The 20,737-nt window shown below is 37.2% G+C and overlaps 1 protein-coding gene across 7 annotated transcripts in view; it reads left to right on the top strand.

The window, feature by feature from the left end:
* SBF2 (SET binding factor 2) overlaps nt 1–20,737 on the top strand; it is a 231,008-nt gene that overhangs the window by 124,208 nt on the left and 86,063 nt on the right. For all 7 annotated transcript variants that reach the window (XM_054275684.1, XM_054275687.1, XM_054275689.1 and 4 more), the window contains exons 7-16: nt 7,964–8,096; nt 9,128–9,236; nt 9,946–10,059; nt 10,861–10,938; nt 12,492–12,605; nt 13,129–13,257; nt 14,001–14,099; nt 16,321–16,525; nt 18,818–18,927; nt 20,379–20,528. In XM_054275684.1, the coding sequence (XP_054131659.1) occupies nt 7,964–8,096; nt 9,128–9,236; nt 9,946–10,059; nt 10,861–10,938; nt 12,492–12,605; nt 13,129–13,257; nt 14,001–14,099; nt 16,321–16,525; nt 18,818–18,927; nt 20,379–20,528 (1,241 nt within the window). The remainder of the gene's footprint in view (nt 1–7,963; nt 8,097–9,127; nt 9,237–9,945; nt 10,060–10,860; nt 10,939–12,491; nt 12,606–13,128; nt 13,258–14,000; nt 14,100–16,320; nt 16,526–18,817; nt 18,928–20,378; nt 20,529–20,737) is intronic.

Raw genomic sequence — 20,737 nt, forward strand, 5'->3', positions numbered from 1 at the left:
GGAGCTTGGTCAGCCCCCCCTGAGATGCTGCTGCTGTGCTGGCAGGAGTCTGAAATGAGTTGGAGGCACTGGAGTTCTTATACCCAATATTTCTTGCAGTGTTGCATGTTTTTCAGCCCAGCAAAGCACGTAAGATGCTCACTTATATCCACTCTGAACTTGTATTACTCTTTTACTGAGACAAATCATGCAGTAGTTTATTTTAAGCAAATTATAAATCTGAGAAAGAAAAGTTATCTGGCATAAGTAAATCAGCTCAAAGCTGTGTATTTGATAAAGTGCTGAAGTTAATGAGCTTTTTTTAAAAGAAAACATTTCAAATAAGAGAAAAAAATTTACAGAGCAGTTTGCTCTATAACAATTCAGTGAAATTTATTTAAACTACTAGGTGAAAATTTGTTTTGAGATATTTGAGAGGAGAGTTATTTTCTATTCACAGCACGACTTCAGAAAACATGTCTCCAAAGAGTGCAAAGAAATTATTGTTTTTCAGAGATGAGCAAAATGTAAGCTCCAAAAAGCAAATGTCTAATAAATAGACAAAATTAAAAAATACACAAAAGAAGCTTGTCTCTGCTTATAGAAAATACTGAAAGGGATCCTCCTGGGAACAGATGGCTTTTCTTTCTATTTTTGCTGGTATGAGTACAGGCAGAACTTTTCTCACTATTCCAAAGCTGGCTTGGTAGCTGTCAAATCATAAGAACTTGCAAAACTGCAATTTCCAAACTTTGGTGTTAATACTTGTGGTGAGAGGAAAAAAACCACATTTCTATAGACCTTTACTGCCATATATTCCGTCTTGTAAATTCACATTTAAAGTTCTGCTCTTTAGTTGCATTTTGGGCTGAAGTATCACTGTATCAGGAGGCCAGGAAAATCTCAGAGCATTTGATATAGAATTTTTAAAATTTCATAAATGTTTTGAAGAGAATGCAAGCATGATCTTTAGAGAAAATAAAGAGATTTTTAAAATTTTTCATGGTCACACCATTTCATAGTTTCCTTACAGAATATCCTGATCAGCCACATCTGTTCATGTTGGCTTTGCATTTATTTGGTTATGTTCACATAATGGTTCTGCAGTAAATTTCCTTGAGAATGGCTTTGTAGTCCTCAGACAGGAAACAGGTATGTTTGCAGTTCCTTGTGTATCCTTGACCATTTTTCCTGTGTACACTTCAAGACAGACAATACTCTTCTCATTCTTAGATATTTACTTTCTAAGGATCCTTCTGGTATTGCCCTCACTCTGAATTGCTTTGTTGAAGAACACTTTTTCTGCTTTAAGTGAATCCAGACAAATTATAAGATCTTAGAGACAAATCAGGTTTCTTAAAAAGTTTTAATGCTCCTTTTGAATTTTAAAATGTGTGTTGGTGGCTGAACAGAATCCTCCTTTACCTTCTACCATCTGTGAATCAATTTGGAGGTATGGTAAACTGCTCTAGTTTTGATTACTTAAATACATCAGCAGTTGCAAATAATTTCTCAAATCTCAATTTTAGATTTGCTGTCAGGATACAAAGAGATAATTTTGGCTAATCAAACTGCTATAAATAATTTTTGTAATGTGTGCTTATTTTTATGATGTATCTCTTGATGTAAATGGGAAAAAAGGTTTCACAAAACATTTGGTTCAAACAATAAAATCTTCATTCTTGAAAGGGCAATTCTAAAGAATGAATGAAAGAAATTCACCTGTAAAAATTTCTAGAAACATGGGAATTCTTCAGTAGCACTCTCCCACTTCTACTCATGGAAATTGGGCAGCATTTCAATTCATTAGTGGGTATCCATTATCCCAGTCCACTCAAAATTATTTTACTGAATTTCTTTGAGTTTCTGCTAGTGTGAACCTGTGAGGGTTACACAGAAATTCTATATCCTGATATCAGTAATTATCCAAGTAATTAGCAATTAGTACACAGATTACCAGTAATTATACAGGATTACTGTTTACCTTTCTTTATGATTTTGGGATAATAGATATTTATGGGATTAATATCCAAAACAAATAGCATCATATTTTAATTGCCTTCCTAGATAACTAAATAACTAAGCAGAAGATGAGATGGGAAATCAGACAAGAAATGAAACCATATTTCAGCAGAATAGACTATTACTCAAATCTTAACACCTGTGTGCATAACACACTGTAGGAGAACAGAACCTTCTGGTTTAATTTGATATTTAACAGTTCAATATTTAGAAATAGTGCTTGCTGCCCTCCCTCTAGGAAAAAAATTTTAGTCTCATATCTGATTTCTGTGAAGATTCTTCCCCTTAAATAACTCTATTTTTTGTAGCATCTCTCAAATATAACCTGTTTATATGGTCCAGACATACAATCAGTAGCAAACTTTTAACAGGTAATGCAGGTTATGTTTGTAAATTTGTGTAATTCAGCTTACCACCTTCACACAAAATTGGCATTTACCTCCCTGCCACGTGAATACTTTCTGTATGTGAAAGGGTTATTTGTCTGGTTTACCTTCCTATGTCTTTTCTGCTTTGTCAAGAAAATTCACTTAACACAGTCATATTCATCTTGAGCTTATCAATCTCCCTTTGGGTATGTAAAGCTTTGAAATACATATAAGAAATAGTATTGCTCTTATCTTTTTCAGGAATGAAAACCTTATCTAAATCTTCTACTAAAAATTGTATTTAGCTTTATCATTGTCTCTGGAAAATAAAAAATTAGTGATCATGTTCACTCAGTGTATTGGCACAGTTGTATTTGGAGGCTCAAGAAAGCCAAAGGGCTTTTGCTGCTTCTTTAAGCAGGTCTGCAGAGGGATTTAAGGAAATTGGCAATAATGGGGTGATATCAACATGCAAATGACAGACAGACTGACTGTTCTCTGAGCAGATCATATGCTGTGCTTAATCCCTGCTTCTTTGTGCCTGTGTGATTTAGGGTTTGGAGAACAACCATCTGCTTGGCTCGGTGTAGACAGCACAGAGTGGATACTGTTGAACTTTGGGGGAGCGATAGCTGGAGGAATATTTATCCATCAGCTGAAGACATATTTTTTGTATATATCTCCTCATTTTCACAGTCTTTTTGATAGCTTTTAATGATCAGTTGGCTTTTCTGGTGTTTATACCAGAATCTCTTTATATGGTCCCTCAGTTTCCTCTTCCCACCCTCCCCAGCTGCTGGTTTGTAGGGAAGCCTTGATTCCACCCTTCTTACAAAGAACATGCAGAATTCATGGTTCAGATTCTGAATTGCCTTCAGTTCAGTTCTCAAATCAGAAATGCATCTCTAAAAATGGAGGTTGACTTCAGTAGTGCATGTCACAGCCATGTTTCCTTCTGTGGGCTCAGAATTGGGGATGTATTCATGAAATGCTGGATTCTTTGAGTGAGTCTCAGCTGAAGGCTCCATGCTCTAGGGATTGCTTCTCTTCCTCTTGAGTCTGACAAAGCCCAAATAAGTTAATCCCTTGGGGTTCTCATCTGACTCATGTCCTCTGTTTCCCAGCCAAAAGCAGGATAAATTCCCCCTCCCAAAGCTCTCTGCTGGCACAGGCAGGCTGCTCCCCACTTGTGAGCAGGCTTGGCTGGGATTCAGCCATGAGTGTGCACTCCTGCTCTAGTAGCAGACCTGCATGCTTTCCTAAATGCAGATTGATCCTCAGCTGAGTGACATAGCAATCACTCAGTCATTTGGGTTTCACTCTATGTAGTTGATTGGAGATACTGTGTGATTTTTGGGTGGACAAATCAATGCAATTTGGCACAGATTACCTGTTTGAGTGTTGAGTACAGTTGTTGCCTCTTATTTACTAGTTAAGCTTGTATTTTGGTCATTAGCAGAGTTATGCAGCCACATCTAAAAATAAATATGAAAAGAGTTTTGTTTTTCCCTACTCTTTTCCTAGTTATCTTTAGAGCTTGACGCTGCCTGGCACAGAACTTGTACTATGCAGTCTCCAGTGGCCTTTCAGAAAGGCTTTTCAGGCTTTGTTGACCCATTTCCTGGATTAGTCTGGCTAAGTTATGGATTATTTTGTCTATTAAGCTTTTTCTTGTGTCCAGTAATTTAAGAATGGCATATTGGCATAATAATGTATTCAATTAGTTGAGTTTCTGAATCCATGTTTATAACTCTTTACAAAAGTCTCAAGAAGTAAGTGGTAATAATTTGATTTCATGCAATGTAGAAGACAGTAGCCTGTCAAGTAGACTTTGTGTTTGGTGGGTTTTTTTTAATCATGCTTAAATAAGTACTTAAATTCTAGAACAACAGGAAGCAGGCAGAATGATACATTTGTTGATGTAGGATGTCAGATAATTTAGTACAAATTACAGATTCTTTAAATACTTGAAAACAGTGAAGGTCAGGAAGCCTCCATTCAAAATTTTCCAGCGTATGTATAATATTTTACAGGATGTCTGTCTGTGGGCTGCAAAAGAGTAATCTGTAAAAATCAACTTGTTTGTTGTTTTTCATGTTGTCTATTTATGCCCTGACAAATGAGCATCGGATGTAGTGTGGACTCTGCAGAGCAGCAGAGGGTTCAAGGTTACAGCCAGCCACGATTGTGTCCTGCAGCACGAGGAAACTGGGCTCAGGCTGTCATTTGGAATGGTTTGGTTTCAGTAAACAACTTGGAGGGCTTGGAACAACACCTTGGTGGCTTCCTCAAACAGATTCATCAATGGTTTAGAAAAGGAAAGTAATCAAAAGTCCTACTGTTTCAAATTTGTTTGATTCTATCAGACAAAAATTTCCCTGATATTCCTGAAAAGATGCATTTCAAAGTACGTGTGGAGCAATAATTTTGTATTGAGGTAGTGGCTGTCATCTTGAAAATAAGAAAATCACACATTAGCTGTCTGTATTCCACACTTAGTTTTATTTATATTATGTATTTTATATTCTTCTGTATTGTATACAGAGCATTTAGAGAAAGAAAGAGGGAAAGAGAGGGAAAATACTGGTACAGAGAAGCTGTGTGGGCTCCACAAGCTTTTCAGTCAGTGGAAGTGGTTAGCCTGGGTTTTATTGTGTGTTGGATGCTCTAAAGTTTGGTGTCTTCCATAGGTTGTGCAAGTCAAGCAGTGTTTTTCTGTAGCTCAGCACAGCTGGGGCTGCATCAGGTGCATTCACATCCCAGTAAACATTTCAAATTCACCTTCCATGGCCAGTTGGAGTGTAGTGAACATCTGGGAGACCAATTCCCAGAAAGCAGTGAAAACATGTTTGCAATTTGTGCTCTGCTCTGGGACATCAAGTTAAGCTGTGGGAAGCACTTGCTGAAAGCAGTCATTTAAATATCAGCTTGGAGTGGTGCTGGTTAAGATGCACTGACAAATGCCTTTGTGGAGTACAAACTGAAGCTTTATCTGTGGCCACTAAAATGCAGCAAAACCAGATTTAATTTCCCTAGTGAAACTATAAAAGCCTCACAAACCATACCATCACTGCTGAGTAATTTAAATAAATTTGTGTTCCATTGACTGACATCCAGAGCTTTCTGTAAAAAATGCTGACAGAATCCATTTCTTACAGTGGTAAAAGCAGATAATAATCAGATAGATATACACTTTAACACCATGCAGGAACATGAAGATTACCTTTATTATTTATACAAAGTGTATCATTTTACTAGTCCCTAGGAGAGACACTGTCATCTACAACCACTGTGTTCAAATACTGTGAAGTACTTGCAGGTGTCCTCTTTATACATAAGAAAAATTCTGATTTCCTCTTCTTTTTTGCTTTTTGTTAGTAAAAGTTTTGCAGAAGTGTTCAGTTATGATGTACTCTGCAGAATTGAGTGTTGTTTTGTGTCTGATGAGGAAGCCTGTATTTTAATTTGAAATTAAAAATGCTGATACTGGATAAGTTTTATGACTTTCAAAGGTGTTAGAATTAAAATACTCCTTCTAGACTCTTGAATCATCATAATTCACAGCAAAATAATATCATATAGCTAAAAAGGCTGGGGTTTTTTCACAGCTTGGTTTCAATTTAGTGTTCTACATCAGTAAATGAATATTCCAATTCTTTCCAAAACAAAGTTGGAAGTCAGTGACATCCAGAAAGTGTTTTAGAACTCTTACCTTTCAGAATCAGGTTTGGGTTTTAAGATGTGCAGACTGAAAACCATCTCTTTCAAGAATTTTCAATTATATTGGAAGCATTTTGGTGACAGGAAGGGCTTTTTTAGAGCATTTTATTGTACTGAATATTTTGAATATTTGTGAGGGTTTTTGGAATTATTTTCCTCAGTAATACCTGCCAAAATGTTACAGGTTTTTAGAGCACTGTTTTAAAATCTTTCTATCTGATTGTAGGAAAAAATTGTCAGTTGTTTAAAAAACAGCTATTCCTAGGTGTCTTAAGACATTTGGTGTGGAATGAAAGGGAGTGAGAAACCCAGTTGAAAACAAAAACTTAGTTTAAAACAGAAAGTATACTCCAAAATATTTTTTAAAAATTTTCTGGGAAAGAAACAAGGGCAGTTTTGCATAAAAGGGGCAATTTGACTTTTAAAATTTTTACTGAGATTTTTTCCAACTGCAGGCAGCAGTTTCTAACCTTGTGTTCAAAGAACACTTTCCAGTTCCCTTCTAACCATTCACTGCTGGGTGCTGTTTCGTTCACCTGAGGAAACAAATTGGACTTTTTATCATCATCCTTCCACAGCAGTTTGTTTTCTACTAGCACAATATTAATTATGCCACTGACAGTAATATCAAACATTTGCAGCAGTAATTCACTGAGCCCTGTAGCAAAGCCCTCTGTCCTCAGTCCTCTCCAGCCTTTGGTTGTGTGAGTTCTGTGGGACTCTTGGAGAATGGAATTGGAAGCACAAGCTGTTATTTTGTGGTTTGACTTTTTTGTCCTTAGAATGAGTTCTTCTTTTCCTAAACAACCCTCTCCAAATCTTTGTCCCACTGTGTTTATGAGCTGAGCTTTACTCCAGCCAAGAAAATCTGCATACATTATGGAAGAAAAAGGATTTGTCAAAACATGTAATAAAAAAATTATTTAAAAAAACAAAGTGTTAATTATCATGTGGATATAGTGGCTCTCCACAGTCACACTTCTTTTTGGGGACATTATTGCTAGATAAGCAGTAGCTTTGGGAAGGTAATACAGGCTGTCTCACTGATAACACAAGCCATGTCCTCAGGGAAACATCATACATTCCAGCATATTTCAGGAAATTTCATAAATTTCAGCATATCTCACATGTGTCAGGCATGTCTGCTTCTCAGGATGGGACTTTTTTTTCTAAAGGAAATATATTTTTGGTTTTCCCTGAAAGCACATGGCTTTGTCTCCTAGGTAAATTACCCTGTCTTAAAAAATCCCCAAAAGCATCCCATCATCTGATTCATGAGTCTTACCCTAAATCTAATGGGATTTTTTAAAACATTCAGATCTTCCTTTAAGTATCTCTAAGGATGAATACTCCCTTACTGCCCTCTTTTCACCTCTTGACTCCTAGAATGGATAAGACATGAATGTATTCACCAGGAATCTTTTCATTTTCTTTGGAACTTGGCAGTATGATGTTATTTTTTTCCCCCTGCTTGGAGTTACAAAGAGGTTTAGAAGTTAAGCCTGGATCAGTGACCAGAATTGAGTGCTGCATACACAGAAGGCTGTGCAGAAGATGCACATAATGCTGTTTGAAGCCATTATGAAGCATTGCTGGGATTTGTGCTGAGAAGTGGAAATCCTTGCAAGTGGTATTGAAAGAGAGATGTAATACAGTGTATCTGAAATGTAGAAATACATTCAGATGGTGTTACAGCAAGCTGGAAAACAGAAGCTGCACTAGTCAAATAAAAGGTAGAAAAACTTGGAACTTGGCAATTCATGTGTTTATCATATGATTTTTGAAAATCCCTCCAGAAAATGCTACATTTTAATGTAATTTTGAATTTTTGGCATGTTGTTACAGTTCTTTCCTATTATTTTATTTTTTTTAAGGAATCCAAAATGTGCTCAGCTTATTCTGTGCCGTGCTTACAGAAAATAAGGTTCTCTTTCACTCAGCAAGTTTTCAAAGGCTCAGTGATGCCTGCAGGGCTCTGGAGTCTTTGATGTTTCCTCTCAAATACAGGTGAGTTAAGTTTGGTTTCTTTGAACTTGTTAAATAATTTTATGACTAATTTTGTAACTTTTAGTACAAACACAAATACAATTTATTACAAAAACAAATTACTTTTATTTTTTTGTTTGTCTCAAACAAAAGGAGTTGTGCTATCGTTGGTAAAATAAGCAGAGCTATTAATGATGCAAATCCTGGTGTGTGCACATCATTAACAAAAATCTGGTTGCATTGTGGCAGTGGAAACAATTAAGGGAGAAATTCCACCTGCAAATGTAGGGTAGAAACACTACTCACAACCCAGAAGATTCTGTGGCTCAGAGATAGCAGCTACATTAGGGTGTATCAGTTTTAAGTTACTGACAAATGTCCGCCAGAGAATGAATTTAAGTCAACAAATCCTCTCTGAAGTCAACTGATCCTCAACTGATCCACAGGTGGATCCAGAATTTTGAAATGGAAAACTTAATGTCAATCAATTTGGTATTTTTTAGGAAGAAAACATTTAATTGACTCACCTGTTTCAAACTATGCTTGTATTTTAATAGCTTGTTTTATTTAAAATATTTCAGTTATTGATTTCATTATAATATACAATAAAAAGGAAGAACTGCAAATTGAGTTTTGGAATATGTTTCTTAATGTTTAACTAATAATAAATGTAAACTTTTAATAACTATAAATTAGGTGTAGAAATTCATTGATCAATTTAGATCCAGCTCTTGATGTTGTTTTGATGAACACACAGAGTTTTTAAAATTGTCAAACCAAGTAAACAGTGCCTGAAATGGTGTTGTTCAGTTGTCATTTCAAGATGAAAACAAAATTTTTCCTTTAAAGACTAATTATAAAATGATATCTTACAAAAGGCTGAAGTGTAGATATATGGCCACAAACAAATCATGTTTTTAAAATGAGTGTATTGTTTATGACTTTAGTGTTCCTGATTAACAGAAAGATTTTGGTTTTTTTTAAGAAAAAAGTTGCCTTATGTGAAAGGATACCCAGAAGATTTTATTCTATTTAATTTATTCTTTTCACAGTTATCCCTACATCCCAATTCTCCCTGCCCAGCTGCTGGAGGTTCTCAGCTCCCCCACCCCTTTCATCATTGGGGTGCACTCTGTGTTTCGCAATGACATCCACGAGCTGGTGAGTGCTGCTGCCCTGGGCTCAGCTCTGAGCCCTGCTGGGGGCTTTGGAGCTGCTTGTGGGAATAATTCACAAATAATTCACATCTCTTTTTTGTTTTGTTTTGGTTTTTTTTTGGGGGGTTTTTTTTTGATTTTTTTTTTTTGTAAATACATTGATTCTGTAAAGTGGAGGGAAATTATTTGATTCTAGTGCACGAGGAGGAGGAGTGGATCCATTTCTGGCTTTGTCCTCTATTTGTCCTGAGTTTGAACAATTCACTTAGGATTTTCAAGTGTATTTTCAATTGTTTTATTTTACTCTTTTTAAGTATGTGTTTGGAGAAACTGAACCAGAGTTGCAAAAGGTGCTTAGAAACATGCAATTATACTTCTAGTTGCCCTCACTGTCTTTCTTTGCAAGCAGCTTATTTGATATCTCATGTCTCTGAACACAGACCTGGAACATCCAGAAACAAAAGTCAAAGTCACTTTTGAAAGTTTAGCCTAATTTCATTTTCTTTGATTTAATTTCATTTTTCAGGGCTAGATTCAGTAATAGAAAGTATTTGGAGTATTTCCTGTATCAAAAAGGTTCTGTACATTAGAAGTTGGTACTGTTTTAATTTGTTTTAGGAAACTTATGTGCAGATCATTGCGCAGAAATTTGAACTGTTGTGCTTTTTTAAGCTATGCTTACTCTATGCACTTTTACTATTTATCCCTTACAGTTAGATGTAATCATAGCAGACCTGGATGGAGGAACAATTAAAATTCCTGAATGTATTCATCTGTCCCAGCTGCCAGAGCCACTGCTACACCAGACTCAAATGGCACTTTCTCTGGTATGTTTAGATAAAATCCCCACTTTCACCCTCTCATCTATTTGTAAAGAATGACAAATTTCAATATTAAGCTTTCAAGCACACTGGAAATGAGATTTAATAGAACAATTCATGCATCATTCCTGGTTTTAGAAGAGTTAATTCTCTGTAGTTCAAGTTAATATCATCAGTAATGGAAATCTAAAATGTCTTTTCATGTTCAAGAGGTAGAGATTTTTCTTTTATAATGATTTTTAATAAGAGTATTTGAGCAGCATTATTACTACTCAGTTCTGCTGCCTTTCTGTGTTTATATATTCATTTAAACTGTACATTTTCTTGAAATTTAGCAAATTAATAACCCTTTACATTTTTTCTGTGTGATGCCCCTGTTTCAGAATTTAGGAATGATGAATTCTACATTAGGGAATTGCCCTAAAAAGTACATCAGTTTTTCTTTTTGCTATCATTGTAATAACATAGAAATCACCTTATTTGGAGGCTTCTGAGCAAATCTTGTCTTTAACAGAAGAATTTTTAGTCAGTTAATGTGTTTCAGCTGAATTGACTCTAAAATCCCTCATGGTATTGATCAGTTTCATGGACTGTGGTAGGAGTTTTTGATAACTAACTCCCATATAGAAACCTGAAGCTGAGAAGTTAATTCCATCTTTATTTCCATATAGTCTTCACAATTTAACTCAATTTATTATTTGAGGTACTCAATGTCAGTGAATTTGAGAAAGGGGGGAAAAAAGTCTTTTTCTCAGCAAAATGAAGGGAGAAAGATTGAAAAAATATTATGTTTTCAAAACTCTCTAGGTTTTGCATCCTGATTTGGAAACAGCAGATTATGCATTCCCTCCCCCACGAACAGCTTTATCACACTCAAAAATGCTGGTAAGATTTCGGTCTTATTTTCTGTGTCTGACTTAAATAAGTGAAAAACTGTTGAAATTTTAGACTAGTAGCTTCCTTTTATGAATTTGTGTTTACTTTTCCATATATTTATAGTATTACTGACGGAGCTAAGAAATGCATTTTTCCCTCTAATATCATTAGAAGTTAGGTTAGAAGTTTCATAGAATCCAAAAGCCAGTTCAATTTAGGAACACACATTGGAGCTTTTTGGGTAGATGTGTGAATTATGTGAATAGGTGAAACTCTTAGGTGGTACAATGTATTTGTTGTACTTATTTCTGGCTTTAAGATTGAGGTTTTTCATTGCTGAAGACAGGGAATGTCATTCAGACATCATCTAAACTAATGGAAGAATTCAGCTAAGATCTCAGTTTGAGTAAGAAAGTTTCAAATTAATGTAATTTTGTATCAAAATAAGAATTTTGTGAAATTTGAAAGAAATTACCATGTTTTCAAGTAGTCAAAGAAGTCAGGGTACAAATGTACCTGTTAAAATCCTAGAGAGCAGCAGAAAATGAGCATATCTGTCAGTAAAGTGAGCCATACAGAATTTGAGTTAAAAATAGAACAACATGGATCATGTTCCAGTGCAGAATAAACAACCATCTAGTAAAATACTCCAATAATATATTCCAGCTTTATATCATTTTATATATTCCTTTTATCTCTAAAAATAAATTCCAGGCTGTAATTTACTTAATTTGGTTGTTACTTAACTGATGAGCTGGTTATCTGATAGTAAATATTGTGTGTAGTATTTAAAATTAGACTTTGTAACATAACACCACAAAACCTGAGGTAATAAAGGAATTTTTGGGACCTCAGGTTTTTTGAGATGGCTGCTGAGATGAAATAACAGGGTGGCCCAGGATTTGATGTCAGTCTTTAGTGGCATCTGGGCCAGGTGGAGATGTCACTGCCCCAACTGTTCACATAATTTCTATTAATCTGGTGGTGTGTATTTTAACACACTCTTAAATAAATAATCCAGAACTTTAAAGCCCTACTATTTTAAACTTTTTACAGTAAGTGGTGGTGGCAGCAGCAGTGCCACCTCAGGCTCCTGCTATTCCCTGCTGCCCCTGCCCACTCTGAAGACACTGCTTGTGTAGTGCTTCAAAGCCACAGTTATTTTAGGGAATGAATCCAGGCTAAAATAGCCATTTTTCCTTTATTTCACATCAGGTTTCTCTCGTGGCAGCTCATTTGAGTGGTTCAGGACATGGGCACCCCTCAGCCCCCCTGGCTTTGCCCAGAGCCTGTGCTGCAGGCACAGCAAACACCAGCAGGGGTGGAGGGTGCAGAATCTGCCATGGCCATCTGGGGACAGGGCAGGGCATCCTGGTGGCCTTTAAGGTCCCTTCCAGCCCCAACCATTCTGTGACACATCCTCATCACTGTGCAAATATCTCTGCTTCATGTGCTGCACTGCTGCGCTCACGGAGCTGTAGGCATTTCTCATACAGATTCCTACAAAGTCTGGGGAAATTTAGGATGTGAGGATGCTTTGACAATTCAGTTTCTGCTTGCAGGACAAAGAAGTGCGAGCAATCTTCCTCAGGCTGTTTGCACAGCTCTTCCAAGGATACAGGTCGTGTCTTCAGCTGATCAGGATTCATGCTGAACCTGTCATTCACTTCCACAAGGTAAAGGAGGAGCAGTTCTGTGTATTTATGGTGTTCCTTTGTGCCATGTTATTCCCACAAGCCTGCCTTTTGTTCAAGTGGTGAAGTTTAAAAATGTAAATAAAGTTATCTCCGTGTGATAAGCGCATCATTTTGGCATAGCACAATATCAGTCTATTTTAGTGGGACTAATTGCAGGGACAGGACAGAAATGTACAACAAAGTTAGCACTGAAATTTAATACAAATAAACATTTGAGGAATCACTGTGGAATTTTGAAAACCTCTGTGTGTAATAACACATTGCTTGACGGTACTACTTTTCTCTTTTATTACCTGTGAGATTTAAGAAATGTGTGCATCAAATTTCAAATTTTTAGGTATAGAAAGGTACTATGTACAGTAGAAAATTTAATTAGAAAGTACCACTTACTAGTATAAGCTGATAGGCTGGTGAAAATGTTTAACTAATATGTAACAGTTGTTTGTAATTGCAAGTTTGATGCTGATTTAAAAAGGTGAATTTTTTTCTGTTTTTGTTGCAGGCAGCCTTCTTGGGCCAGCGAGGCTTAATTGAGAATGACTTTCTGACCAAAGTGCTCAATGGAATGGCATTTGCTGGCTTTGTGTCAGAGAGGGGTCCTCCCTTCAGAACCTGTGATCTTTTTGATGAGGTGAAAACTGTTTCTGTACTCCCAAGTAAATTACAATTTACTGTCATATTTCAGCATGGGAAAAGCTACTGGAATGCTTCTGAACCCCCAACGTTTATTGTATCAAGTTTATACAAATCATCTCAACTCTTATTTTCTGCTAAGGAGATATTTCTAGCTTACTTCCATAAAATTATGCCTCCTCATATGTATGAAGTTAAATAGTTGTATAAACTTTGGTAATGCTGTTCGTGTTGTCAGATCTGTAGCTTCACAGTACATTGCATGTGCTAGTACAGAATTATTTTCAATAATTTAATTATATTCTCTGAAATGTTAACAACCTCAGGAAGACATTTTACATTAAATACATATCCAAGAATGTAAACTGAGACAAAAAAAAATCATTTTAAAAAGCAATGCTGTAGTTTTTACTGTGTTGGTTTTGAGTTAAAGGTACAGTAAAAATAGAGTGTGATATAAATTCTGTGTTGTAGTAGTAGTACCTATGAGAAATTTGGATTGAGGTATAGAAATGGGAAAGGATTGGTTTAGGTACATAGGACTTTCTGTCTGGTAACAAATGCTGCACATGGAACTGAAAATGTCTCATGTTCCAGAGCAATGTGGCCTCACACATTTTTCTGTGCTCAGCTTTCTTTCCTTGGTTTCAATTTAGGATTAACCTTTCATAACTTAAATAGGAAATAATTTTTTTTTAGTTGAATGATCAACATTTTTATTCTTTCTTCTTTTAAAAAAAGTTGGTGGCCTTTGAAGTCGAAAGAATTAAAGCTGAAGAGGGCAATCCACCAAAAATGATAAAGCATGTCAGAGAACTTGCAGAACAGCTCTTCAAAAATGTAAGTTGTACCTGCTGCATCTGGAGAGTTGAGATGGTAGCATTGAAAATCTGATTTCTCAGATTGATCCAGTGTTCTGAAAATGGAAGTCACTGCTTGTGTAGTCATAATCTACATTATGGGAAAAGACTTTGGGACTTTAAAGATCGTTAAATGTGTACATGCAAAGGAAATTCAGTATGATACTATTGATTTATTAATGCTAATATTGATTTAGATATAGCTACAACTACCAATGTCTTTCTAGTGGGTATCACATAAGGTCTGTAAACTGCTGTTTTTCTCTGCTGCAACCTATGCCAAATACATCTCTTTTCTTGCCTCTTAACAGTTTTCCATATGAAAATGATACATTTGTAATGTGTGTAATATAATATATATAATACATGTATATGATACAATGTGGCATAATGTGTGCTTTCAGCAGTTCTTTCCTGACCCAGTCACCCTGGTTTGCATGCTCAGCAGGCATTATTTCATTTTTTACAGCCTGTTTCTTGAACAACTCCATTTCCAGTTTTAATTTTTGCCTTCATATCATGTTTATTTTACATAATGCTTTTATAAAGTCTCTTGCCATTCCATTAGCTGGTTCTGGGATGGGTTCTTTTGTTTGCGGGTTTTAGATTTTTTTGTTTGTTTTGAGGTTTGTGGGCTTTTTTGGCATAGACTGATCTCCCTCCCCCTCACGCTTCTGTGGTTATTCAGACTCCACAGAGCATTATCTGTTACACCGTCAGCTGACACCTTTGTCACCCTTTCTTTTCTACATCCCACTTCTCCAAAACTGTGCTTTACATCTAAAATTCTGAAAAAATCCCACAAGAACTACCAAATGCTGCTAAGTTCTGGCGTTTCTTTTGTGTTCTGTGTGTCTTTTCTGATGATGAGATTTATTTATATCATTGTGACTGACCTGCTCCTTCACTACCATTAAGTCAGTGACTTCACAGGAGCACACACTGGTATTCGCTAACTCCATGACTGTGCATTGAGAATTCAGATTTGTGGTAGTTTGTGCATGCACCTGTCTTTGAGTAAACATAGGTGATGAGTAACACTGCTGAAGCTGTGCCTGGAGCTGCCTGATTTTAAACAGATTGCTTGATGTGTTTTGACATCTTGTTTCACAGTTGTAATAATCACAATATTGTAGCTGTGACAGTTTAGATACAAGGGAGAGACAAGATCTGTTGGGGAGGGATAATGTTTGCATGAGTCTTGCTGGCACAGGTAGACAATCCAAGGCATTGGACCTTTAGTTAGCCCAACAGCATGTACATCTGACTCAACATTTGTGATGTCCAAGATAAAAGCAACTTTGCCTGTCAATTTCCTCTGAATCTCTCCTCTCACTGAAATGGATTTTTGAGCAATTACTCTCCTTTTCTGGAGTTTTCTGCCCTCTGTCTTCTGTTACTCCCTCCTGAGTCTGTGTTCCCTTTCTCTCTCTTGTTTCCCCTGGCATCTGCTCCTCTCATGGCCCTGGATTTTTGGCTTGTTCCATGAAATTTTCCTTTGCAAAGAATGCATGTGACTAAGTAACTTCTCTGTTTTGTCTGCTGTTTCTCAAGTTGATGCACTTGATCTCCTTGTTGCCTTTTGCTCCTGTAAACAACAGTATTAAGGTCCTGTTTACAAGTTTTCTTCCAAACTTATTGTGCATTTACAAGAGAGCCCTCATTGATGGATAGCACTCTTTGGCAGTGGTATGTAGCCAGTAACAGCATAGAGTCAAATTGGACAGCAGCAAATTCAGATGTGATTAATGGTAACCCCAGAATAACTGAATGAAGAGATGATAATACCCCATTTTGTTTGATTACTGCACCCTGGAAATGTGAGCTGTGATCCTATGCATGGTGGTAGATAGCCACTGTAATGAAGAGCTTTACTGTCACACCAGTTTATATGCAAGCCCTTAATATTCATTAATTTGCATAAAATCAGCATGATTTAAGCAGGGATTTTGTTTTGCACTTGTTTTGAGTTTTGCACATTGACAAAAATAATTTGATAAAAGCCTTTAAGAAAGTTGAGAATATTAATGAGTCGATGGTGATATGAATATGAAACATTTTATTGATCCATCTGCATTAGATATTTGACTTCTTAGTCTTTCAGGTATGGGAGATTGTCCAGACAGCAGCAAAACTCGGTGAGGCAGACGGTAGCACTGCAGGATTGCTTTGGTGCGTGACGCTTTGCTCTCGCCCTGCAGGAGAACCCCAACCCGCACATGGCGTTCCAGAAGGTGCCGCGGCCCACGGAGGGCTCGCACCTGCGCGTGCACGTCCTGCCCTTCCCGCGCATCAACGAGGGCCGCGTGCAGGAGCTGCTGCAGGAGGGGCTGGCCCGGAGCCAGGGCGCTCCCCCTGCCGCCCGCGGCGACAAGAAGTGCGTGGTTCCAGCGGGTCCCCCCGTGGGTATGTTCACTTGTGCCTGGTGCTGGTGATTAGCATTTCTGCTAGTGTGTGGTGCTCCCTATTTCGTGTTCATATTGTGTTCTTAGTGGTCGTGGCAAACTGGTGTGTAGACTCCAGTGTTTGCCTTTGCCATTCTGAAAGCCCTTTTTTATCTGCCTTTACTAAGGCAGGTATTATATTATCTGCCTTCTTCTTTACTGAGAAGTCAAGCATCCAGAGAGTGATGGGTGTAACTGCTAACAACAAAAGTGGATTTGATCTGAATTAGAGTTTGAGTTGAACAATTAAACTAGATACTGAGTTGAAGAATTAAACCAGATATTGTACTCAGCCAGGCCTGTTTAATATCACCATAGGTCACTCATAGCGCTGGCTGAACCAAGCTTTGAACCGTTTGAGTTCCTCTCTGATACCCAGTGAAAGACATGTAAATTACTGGGAAAAGGCAAAGAGCAAAGCTAGCATCTGTCTCAAAAGAAACATGCCTATATTTAAGCATAAAGAGCAGATGAGGACATTGTAGGCCTGTCATTTTAATTTTAATGCCAGAAAGTTCTATTACTCATAGTCATACTCATCAATGTGAATGGTGGCATAAACCAGTATGGTTAGTCACCTTGCACGTGAAGAGCTTGCAAAACTTTTGAAGGATGGGCTAAGAATTCAAATCCATCTTTGAAAATTACGTATCTAACCACAAGACTCCAATGAATTCTTTCCTTCTCTACTGCTTTTCTTCAAATAAGGTATGGCACTTGCATAGGCAGGCTCGCCTGACTAGGCAGCAGCTCTTAAGAAATTAATTTGGGAACTTTAATGACTGTAGGGCAAACATGACCCAACTATATCAAGCTACTGCAAAAAGCCAAACATCTTAGTGGGATCTATAAACAGGAGTGCAGTCAGTGAACCCCATGGAGGAATCTTTTCATTGTGCCCAGTAAGACCTCAGCTGGATGTTTGTGTCCATGTTTGGACACTGGAAGGCTGTCTCCATTTTTGGCTCTGTTGGAGGGAGTCCATAAGAAAGCAACAGGAATGACCAGTGGTCCAGAGAATGTGACCTACAAGGAAAGATGGGGAGTTGTTTAGACTGAAAACTAGGAGACTGAGGGGACACAGAATAGCAGGCTTCAATTATACAAGAGACAGAGAGAAAAAGAAGGGGAATAATCTGTGATGATAAGAAATAATGGGTTTAATTGCAGCACAAAAATAGAGTTATTTGTCAGCAAGGCATGGTAAAATGAGGATGGTGAGGCAGTTGAGTGGATTTCTTGTGCAGCCATGGAGTCTCTCTTATCACAGAACATTGGGAACATATTAGACAAACATGAGAAATAACATAAATAGAGTTGATCCTGCCTAGGGACAGCAGGGTGAACTAGATGGCCTCTTGAGGCCCTGCCCAGGCCTGTTTCTCTTTGGGTTTATGCAAGAAGAGGATGAACTCTTCACCTGCTTTGCTGTTGACTGTATCATTGAATCTGATACTTACAGAAAATTTAAAGGATGTGTGGTTGTGTTCTGTTGTCTTTCTTTAAAAGGCTAGTTGCAAGAGAAGGGGCTTTTTTTTAATTAATTAATTTCTGTGTCAAAGCAGGGGGTTTGCTGGTTTTTTTTCCTGAGGAACAGCTTTCACTATTACATTCCCTACTGAACACTGTCTCAGAATCCTTGGATACAAGTAGCTCATTATTATCTACTAGAAAGGCATAGCCTGAATTAGGTTACTATTTATTTGATATTATAGAGAAAAAGAGAGTGTTAGTTCTCGCTTTCTGAATTTTGTTGTAAAATCAGGGCAAAACAGTTGATTAAGAAAATAAGATCTCAACAGTTTGGAATCAAGATAAGAGAACAGGTTTGTCAGGTTTAATTCCATGTTGCAGAATTCTTGTCATGGCCATCTAAAAATAGTTACACACTGCTACAAAATATGCAAGGCTATGTAACTCACTGCAGATCACACACATTTATAATTAATTTGTGTTTTTTTATGTATTTCATCAGTGTGTTAGAGGTTATAATCTCTTTGTGCCTGTATGAAACAACAAGAACAAACAGATAAGAGAATCAACTAATGCAGTTACAATTCAGAGCACTCCCCTTTTCAGATGGAATAGGAAAACCAGAGATTTGGGATCTTGTGTTCCCATCTGCCTGCAAATGGTATTTGCCTAACAGAATAAAAGGGAGGACACAGTAATTATTTTTTTCAAGAAATTTGTGGTATTCTTTGTGGTTCTTGCAGGCATTTCACAGATGTATATTCTTCTTTTTCTTTGTTAGTTTCCATAATGGAAAAAGGAAGCACAGTTTTCAACAGTGCTCAAAGGCTGGAAGTTGTTAGAAACTGCATCGCATTCATTTTTGAAAACAAATTTCTGGAGACTGAAAAGGTAATAAAAGGAAATTTTAACTCTCCCAAATTACTCTCTATTCTGTTAATGAGCAAATGGAGACTGACCTAATCACAAAGTATGTTTTGAAGTCTTGCTACAAATGCTGAGGATTATTTTGGCCATTTAAATGAACGAACCAAGCAATTAAAATCATCATCTAAATACAATATTGTGTGTAATATGAGGCTAATGGATTTGAAAACCTGTTTCTAATCCTACATGGGTGAGTTGAAAACCCTTTTTGCAAAATTCATTACTGTTGTAAGTAGCATTGTCCGCATAACTTTTTTTAAGAGGTGGATTGGTCTAGCAGCATTAATTAGAAGGAATGCAAACAAAAGGCATATAAATGTGCTTTGGTGTTTAACAGCCAATGCTCCTTGGAAATTTTCAGTACAGTCAATTTTGCTGGTTTTAAAACCCAGTAATATGATAGAACTCAGAGATGAATATAAATATTTGGCATGTCTGCCTTCACTGAAATGTGCTAGTGTACTCTTATCCCTGAGATTCTTATTTTCTCTTCACTGAGAAGTTGCCAGGTTTTGTACATGCTGTCCATAGAGTTTTCTGTTATTGATTGTAGAACAATCACTCAAACTTACAATCAAATTTAATTCTACATTTGAAAATGGCTGTAAAATTATTTTAAGAATTTTTTGACTTCTCAGGGAAGTATCACCTGTATATCTGTGACACTGTGCAGATCAAGGTAAAAAATGAGCTTAATTTATGAGTTATGGTGTCAAAATGCACATGGGAAAAGTCCTAATCAAGTGTGTAACACTTTTAAAGATTTTTTACCCAAGAAGAGCACAGTAGCTTTTAACCTCATTCAACTTTCAGACACATGGGCAAGTTCAGTGGGTTTTTTGTCCCTCTATATGGTAAATTTTTCCTTAGCAAATAGACTGCCTTTTCTTACCTCCAGCCTAAAGGGCCACAGCTGATAATCACTGTTGTAGCATTTGCTGCATCTTTAAAACTTTGATGTAAATACTCTGGTGGGCCTGGTTTAGGATAAACTGCATGACAATCTAGTGGCCTCACTGCTATGAGAGCTATGCCACTCCTAAACCCATTTGTCATTCATTGCTTATCCCAAAATCTGCTGCTCAGCCTTGACAGGCAAACTCCAGTCCTGGCCTGGCTGTACAGAGCAGAGCACTTGCTTTCCTTCACAGTAATCCATTTCTGATTTCGCATCCATTGAATGCCTGGATTTCTATTTACAGATGTAGGTGAGAAATGCTGTTTAATGCAAATTTAGTACTTGGTAACTCAGGCTAAATCACCCATTATGTGAAAGTTTGATAGTCAAGCTATTGGATAATTTCCAGAGTTGTTCTTTACTGTCGCTTGCAGTTTTTTAATAAAAAATGAATGCTGTTCAGTATGAGTAGAGCCATTGAATTCCATTTCCGTCAGTGAGATGTTGCTCTCTGCAGACCCTGCCTGCAGCCCTGAGAGCCCTGAAGGGCAAAGCAGCTCGGCACTGCCTGACCCAGGAGCTGGGCCAGCACGTCAAGGAGAACCGAGCCATCCTGGACCACCAGCAGTTCGACTACATCGTCAGAATGATGAACTGTGCTTTGCAGGTACAGCATGGCAGGGCTTTGGTCTTGGTTGTCTTTCTCTTCTTTGGGAATAGGATAAGCAAAATTGCTTAGAGGAGCAAATTTGCTTCTTGTGGAGAAGCAAAATAATTAAATTACTCAACCGCATCCTACAGTGATGTGGGAGATACTGCTTGATGGTGGCTTGAGGATATTTTGTTGTTGAAAGAATAAAACATTCAGGTCTGTAC

The sequence above is a fragment of the Melozone crissalis genome, unplaced genomic scaffold (genome assembly GCF_028551555.1).
Source record: "Melozone crissalis strain CALT ecotype California unplaced genomic scaffold, PUWL_Pcris_2 ptg000018l_1, whole genome shotgun sequence".
Lineage (NCBI taxonomy): Eukaryota > Metazoa > Chordata > Aves > Passeriformes > Passerellidae > Melozone > Melozone crissalis.